Source organism: Pan troglodytes, chromosome 8 (assembly GCF_028858775.2).
Source record: "Pan troglodytes isolate AG18354 chromosome 8, NHGRI_mPanTro3-v2.0_pri, whole genome shotgun sequence".
Classification (NCBI taxonomy): Eukaryota; Metazoa; Chordata; class Mammalia; order Primates; family Hominidae; genus Pan; species Pan troglodytes.
In genome coordinates, this window is record NC_072406.2 from 109,830,036 (window position 1) to 109,836,796 (window position 6,761).

The following is a 6,761-nucleotide window of genomic DNA, read 5'->3' on the forward strand; positions in this document are numbered from 1 at the left end:
TGTCAAGTGGGGTCTGGGAATGAGGGCATTCTGAGCTTACTTGGGAAATTTGGAAAGGATTGGTGGGTTGTATGCTGGGTGACAGCATGGGAAAGGGAAGGAAGTGGCAAGCCAGGAAGTTGGAAATTGGTTGGGGACAAATTGTGAAATAGGCCACACAGAAGAGACAGCTTCTGTCCTGTCTCAGTAGGGGAAGCATTGTAACAAACATCAGGTCTGTCTTTTAGAAAGATGTCATGACCCGGCTTGGTGGTTCACGCCTGTAATCCCAGCACTTTGGGAGCCAAGGGGGACAAATTACTTGAGGTCAGGAGCTCGAGACCAGCCTGGCCAACATGGCAAAGCCCTGTCTCTACTAAAAAAAATACAAAAATTAGCTGGGTGTGGTGGCACTCGCGACTGTAGTCCCAGCTACTTGGGAGACCGAGGCAGGAGAATCACTTGAGGCCCGGAGGCGGAGGTTGCAGTGAGCAGAGATTGCTCCACTGCCCTCCAACCTGGACGACAGAACAGTACTCTACCCCACCGCCCCCCACCCCCCCCAAAAAAAAAGGAAAAAGAAAAAAGAAAGATGCCATGGGCACAAAGGTTGAACATGAAGGAGAGAAGAGAGACTGGCGGTAGTTACCAGCTTCCTGGTCTGAACCCAGGTAGGCTTCATTCCTCCTCAGCAAAATGAGGGGAGTTGCCTGTATCTCTGTGGTTGTTTTGAGGGTTAAATGAGAACGCAGGTAAAGCGGTCGCACGGAATAACAATAATGTAAAGCATCGTTAGCCTCCATCACAGGCAGTTCGGCCTAGTAGTTAAGTCCGTGGGCTTTGCTTCCTCTTGGCCCTGGGTTTGTGTCCCAGCCATGTTAGGTAGCGTATTTTGAATGTGGGCAAGACAGAAGGATGGCAAGGAAGGGTTGGATAAAAGAGGGTGTGGACAATAAGCTTGTGCCGAGTGGAACGAGTGGCGGTGCCTCTGGTGGGTGATGGACTCTTACTCCGACATGGGTAACTTGGACAGCTTTGGACAGGACGAGGCGGGCCCTGGCAGGAGACTGCGGATGTCCAGGTGACAGTGGATGCCAGTTCAAAACCAGCACTGCTCTCCTCCCGCGCCCAGGAAGAGCCCAGAGGCCCGGGGTGGGCGCTATGGCAGGAAAGAGGGAAAAGGAGGAGGCAGGGCGGGTAGGGGCGGCCCCAGATGTGGCAAACTTGGCGCAGCAGCGCACGGGCGGACAGGGCGGAAGGCCCGCGTCGGGCTGGGAGATGCGCCCTGCCCTGGCCCGAGGACGAAGGAATCCGAGCTGGGGGCCTGGCGCAGAGGGGAAAGGGGGGCGCCAGGGTGGTGAGCGAGATGGAAAGAGAGATGGCAGGAAGCCGGGAGGAGCGCGCGGGGGAGGAGACAGCCGAGGGGAAGGGGAAGGGAAAGGGGCGGGTGGGAAGGGTGGAGAGCTGGAGACAGAAGGCGAGGAGGGCCGAGGGGAGGAGAGAGGAGAGGAAGGGTGGGGAAAGGAGGAGAGGAAGAGAGAACTAAGAGGGGAGCAAGGCGAGGAGGCCGCGGCGGGCGCAGCGGGCACCTGGGCCGTGCTGCCCCCGCGAGCAAGGCGCCGCCATTCCGCTGCTCGGGGCGCCGCCGCCGCCGCCACCGCGCCCAGGGGCCATGCTCCCGCCGCCCCCGCGCCAGCCGCCGCCCCAGGCGCGTGCGGCCCGCGGCGCGGTGCGCCTGCAGCGGCCCTTCCTGCGCAGCCCGCTGGGCGTGTTGCGGCTGCTGCAGCTGCTGGCCGGCGCTGCCTTCTGGATCACTATCGCCACCAGCAAGTACCAGGGCCCCGTGCACTTCGCGCTCTTCGTGTCCGTGCTCTTCTGGCTGCTCACCCTGGGCCTCTACTTCCTCACGCTGCTGGGCAAGCACGAGCTGGTCCCCGTGCTGGGCTCGCGCTGGCTCATGGTCAACGTGGCGCACGATGTGCTGGCGGCCGCGCTCTACGGCGCCGCCACCGGCATCATGAGCGACCAGATGCAGCGCCACAGCTACTGCAACCTCAAGGATTACCCGCTGCCCTGCGCCTACCACGCCTTCCTGGCGGCCGCCGTCTGCGGCGGCGTCTGCCACGGCCTCTACCTGCTTTCGGCGCTCTATGGCTGCGGGCGTCGCTGCCAGGGCAAGCAGGAGGTGGCGTGAGGCCGCCTGCGCCCGCCGCGGCCCCGATCGGGGCGGGGGAATCCCCGGAGACCAGCCTCCTTAATCCCTTCCCCCGCCGCCGCCCCGCGCGGGTGCGCCCTGGCACCCTCTCCCTGCCCTCCAGCGTTTCCACTGTCGCCCGCGCCCAGGGACCCTGACGCTCAGCTCCCGCCCGACGGCAGCGCCGCCGCCGCCCAGAATCCCAGCCCAGAATCCCGACCGCCGCGCCGGACGCGCCGTCTCCCGGGACAAGCGCAGGCTGCGATCCGAGGGGCTGACACACACTCGCAGACGAGCTGCCCCGAGGCGAAACCTCGCGGTTCCTCTTCCCTTCCCTGCTGAGACTAAGACGTGGACAGGCGCCGCGCAGATCCGGGGGAGGCTCCCAAATTGGAACCAGGCTTCTGGCTGCCCCCTTCCCTCCCGCCCCGTGGTCGGAAGAGCACTCCCTTCCCTGGCCCCTCATCCAGCCTCCGGTGCTGTAAAACGCAGGCGCTGGGCCGCGGGCGGAGCTGAGGACAGGCCTTGGCTGGTCCCAGGATGAGCGACGAGTTTGGTTTTAGCTGGGGATTGTGCTGGCATCCTGCGAAGCTCCTCCCAGCCGGTCTCTGTGTGCTCGGTTGTCTTGGGGTGGGGCCCATCCGCCGAGGTGGGGACCGATAGGAGAAGCCGGTGGGTTGTACCCTTACACTTGTGGAGTCTCCTCTTGCCTCTACCTACTCCGCCTTTGTCCTTAAGGTTTTTGCAGGCCAGTGCCAAACACACACTAACTGTCCTGGCCTCTCCGTGACACAAGTCTCTTCCCAGCCTTCCTCACAGGCTTCTGTCGCCCCCCTCATCTCCACCCTCCCCCATATCTGTTTGCATTAGGAGTTCCACGACCATGGTGGAATGTTAAGGTGAACCCCACCCCTTCTTACAGATGGGGACCCAGAGCCTGCTCTTGGGAACAGCCAGAGTAAGATTGGAACCCAGACTTGCAGTCCAGCGCTGTTTGCATTAAAAGGGTGGGTGAGTCAGGACCCCTGGCTCAGGAGCCGCCTCTCCTAAAAGAGGGTTTCAAGGCCAAATGGGTTTGTCAACGGTGCTGTCTCCCTTTCTTGGAGATGCTCATTAGCTTATCAAAGACTGAGAAGTCCCGCTGTTACAGAAATAATTTAGTTTGCTGTATTAACTGCTCCTGGGCCTGGAGCAGTATTCCCACTTTAAGATTCCCAGCATCCCTGTGCTGTCCCGGCTCTCATTCATGCCGAAGGGCCCAACCCATTGGCTGTGTTCTGTTTGAAGATTTGGGGGGCGCCTTCTCTTTCTTCCCCAGGGAATTCTCTAGCAGAGGGAGGGGACCCACCCCAGTGAGGAAGTAGATTGCTGCCTCTAGCCAGAGACCTGAACTGGGGAATTTGAACATTCCTTTACATTGTTGGAGAAATGAAGCCAAAGTTATTCAGATGGTTTTCCCAGGCTAAAGGAAAGTCACCTGCAAGCGATCCCGGCACTGATCTGGAGCAGCTGACAGGGTGGGTCTCCCTTACCAAAGAGAAGAACCACTCTCTGGCGCTGGGGTGACCTGCTGGCTGGGCCTGTAAGGTAAGACGCTTCTTGGTTTTCTGGAAGGGGTCCTGGGCATTTGAATAAAAAGCACAGAGCCTACTCCTTTTCCAGAAGTTAAAGGGTTTTTATTCAGAGCAAGCTGGAGAGGTGACGGTAATAACCACAATATCTACGGAGTTGTGAAAATTCAACCTTTTTGCTAAATCCTTCAATGGTCTGCTCTTTTATTTTTTCTTTCTCTTTCGTTTTGTTTTTGAGGCAGTCTTACTGGGTCACCCACGCTGGAGTGCAGTGATGTGATTATGGCTCACTGCAGTCTCGACCTCCCAGACTCAAGCGATCCTCTCACCTCAGCCTCCCGGGTAGCTGGGACTACAGGCACATACCACCATGCCTGGCTAGTTTTTAAATTTTTGTAGAGACAGGGCCCCATTGTATTTTGCATGCTGGTCTCGAACTCCTGGGCTCAAGAGATCCTCCCGTCTCAGCCTCCCAGAGTGTTGGGATTACAGATCTCAGCCACTGTGCCTGGCCAGGTCTGCTGTTTGAAAAGGCTCAACCTTCTCTGGATTAGAAACTAGAAGAGGGGAGGCCGCATGTTTTTGTGAGCTTGTTTTTAAAGCTTAGGTGCACAGGTGTTAGCTTTCTCTGTGGAGGCTGCAAAGATGTAGTTTCAGGGTGTGTGAAGCATGAATGTAGTTCTAGATATGTTGCCATCAGAGCACCTATGTAGCTCTATTATGTGGTTGGCACGTCTCAAAGCATTTTACAGGTGTCCATTGATTCTCTCAGTAACCCTAATGAGGTGGGTTCTAATGTCATTCCCATATTCCAGATGAGGAAGATGAATCCCAGAGAGGTTAAATACCTTGCCCAAGGTCTCCCAGCTAATGAGTGGTAGAGGTAGGATTTGAACCCTGGCAGCCTGGCCTCTTCATGACCAGGCTATACTCTATATAGTAGGGTATCAATACATGTTAGATACTGTTAATGTAGCTATTTTTTAAATTGTGGTAAAATATACATAAAATTTACCATCTTAACCATTTTTAAGTGTATAGTTCAGTGGCATTAAGAACATTCACAGCTAGTCGCAGTGGCTCATGTCTGTAATCCCAGCACTTTGGGGGGCCGAGGCTTGAGACTAGGAGTTCCCTCAGCCCCAAGTGCTGGTGCAGTGAGAGCCTGGGGTGAGACACTTGGGGTGCCTTGGAAGCCCTTTGACTTTGGTTCTCCTGTTGCAGGTTTCCATGTTGCTGAGGCCATGGAGATTCCCAGAGCTGGTCACACCGACCGCTCTCAGGGCCCGCTGCCCTGGGCTGGCAACACCAATTCTGGCCTTGGCCTGCAGAAGCTTTCAGAGTCTTCACTGGCAGTAGGGGGAGATGGGGAGAGGAATGACCTCTGCCCAGCCCCTTCCTTTCCAAACCATGCAATGGAAGAGCCCAGATGGGTGAAGATTGATTTTGCCTTAACTCAAGAGAATTCCTGTTCTCCTTGTGCTATGATTTGGACACAAGATTCTGGATACCTGGAACTTAGCTGTGTACTCCTGTACCCTAAACAGTGGATTTGAGTTCCAGCCTTTATTCTTTTTTCCTTTTTTCAGATCACCATCTAAGTTACATCTTTAGCTCAGGTCCATCCTTCTCAAGATCTCCTTCCTAGCCCCCCAGCCCCTGGTGCTGTCTGTGGTCAGGTGACCTTACTCAGGAGCAGATATCTCCTTGGCCGCCATGGAGCCTCATCCATCCACACGTGCCTGTAGCATTCCAGAGCTCACTGCCCTTCTAGATGTGCCTTCCCGCTTGGCTTCCAGCGGCTTGTGCTCACTCTGTCTGCCAGGTATGAGAAGAACACGTAAGACCGCCACCACACTCACCCTCCCTCAAGGCCCTGTGCCATAGGGGTGGCCACCCGACCTGCCCCCAGAACTTTTGGATACTGGAGGCAGTTGCATAGGCCTCCCTCTCTGGGCACCAGGACTCAGTCCAGCCCAAGACTACTCTGGGGAGCTCCCATCCCAGTCTGGGGCCATTTGCAGACTCAGGAAAGGATTTCTACAGTGTTCTATAAAAGCCAAAAGAGAGAGTGGGTTTGGGAAGAGTGAGGGTGGTTGGGGAGAGGGGACCGATGTGCCTCATTGTTTAGTGGTGATTACAAATATGCTTTTCTGGATAAAGTTTGGTTGTTTGCTCTTGGTGTGTGTGTCTTCTGTCCTGGTCCTCCGTAGCGTCCCTCCATGTGAGGTCCTCCCATTCTATCTCATTGTGCCTCACGCCCTGCTGCTGGCCTCCTTTCTGCCTCTCTGGCTTCCTCTTTCCTTCTAGGAGGGAAAGAGAGTGAATTCACAGATCTCTAGTGCAGTTAGGAGCCTGGACCAGGGGTTGCCTGAGGACAGAAACCAGAGGGAAGAAAACTGCCTGTGTCCCTGATGGAGGCTGGAGGGAATTCCAGAGGCTTTTGTCCCTGCTCTCAATGGGCCCTCTGTTAGGGAGCTCCACTGCCTCTCATTCTGTGCGCAGCAAGACCGTGGTTGTGGAGCTAGAGGGTCCTGTTCTAGTCCAACCCCATCGTTTTACAGAAGGGGAAATGAAGTCCAGGGCGTGGTGGCAACCTGCCTGATGCTACACAGCTGATTAGGGGCAGAGTTGGGGTCTCCCGTAGCCAGGCCCTGTTTTTTTCCCTGCACACCACTGTGGCCTGCTCTGGTGTTGCCTCTTGGACCACACCCCACCTGCCTTTCACCCGATTCCCCAGAGATTCTTTGTCCAGCCAGCTGCTGGCTGCTGACGGATGCCCTGGAAAGGGTGTGAGGGCAGAGTTAAGAGGCTTCCTCCCAGGCTCCTCCTCCCTGTGCCCCGGGCGTGACATCTGCAGCCTGGAAAGAGGATTTTTCAAAACTCACCTGGAACATTCCTCCTCCCTGTGCCCTGGGCGTGACATCTGCAGCCAGGAAACAGGAAGATTTCAAAACTCACCTGGAACAGCTCCAGGCTGGGATCTGATGCCACGTGTGTGTGTGCCACACCCACTG

The 6,761-nt window shown here is 56.5% G+C and overlaps 1 protein-coding gene across 1 annotated transcript; it reads left to right on the forward strand.

The window, feature by feature from the left end:
• Positions 1-1,525: 1,525 nt before the first annotated feature.
• MARVELD1 (MARVEL domain containing 1) lies at positions 1,526-5,926 on the forward strand. The gene is made up of 2 exons (XM_529337.8): positions 1,526-3,760; positions 4,969-5,926. The coding sequence occupies exon 1, from the start codon at positions 1,652-1,654 to the stop codon at positions 2,171-2,173; it is 522 nt and encodes a 173-aa protein (XP_529337.2). The 5' UTR covers positions 1,526-1,651; the 3' UTR covers positions 2,174-3,760; positions 4,969-5,926.
• The last annotated feature ends 835 nt before the right edge of the window (positions 5,927-6,761 follow it).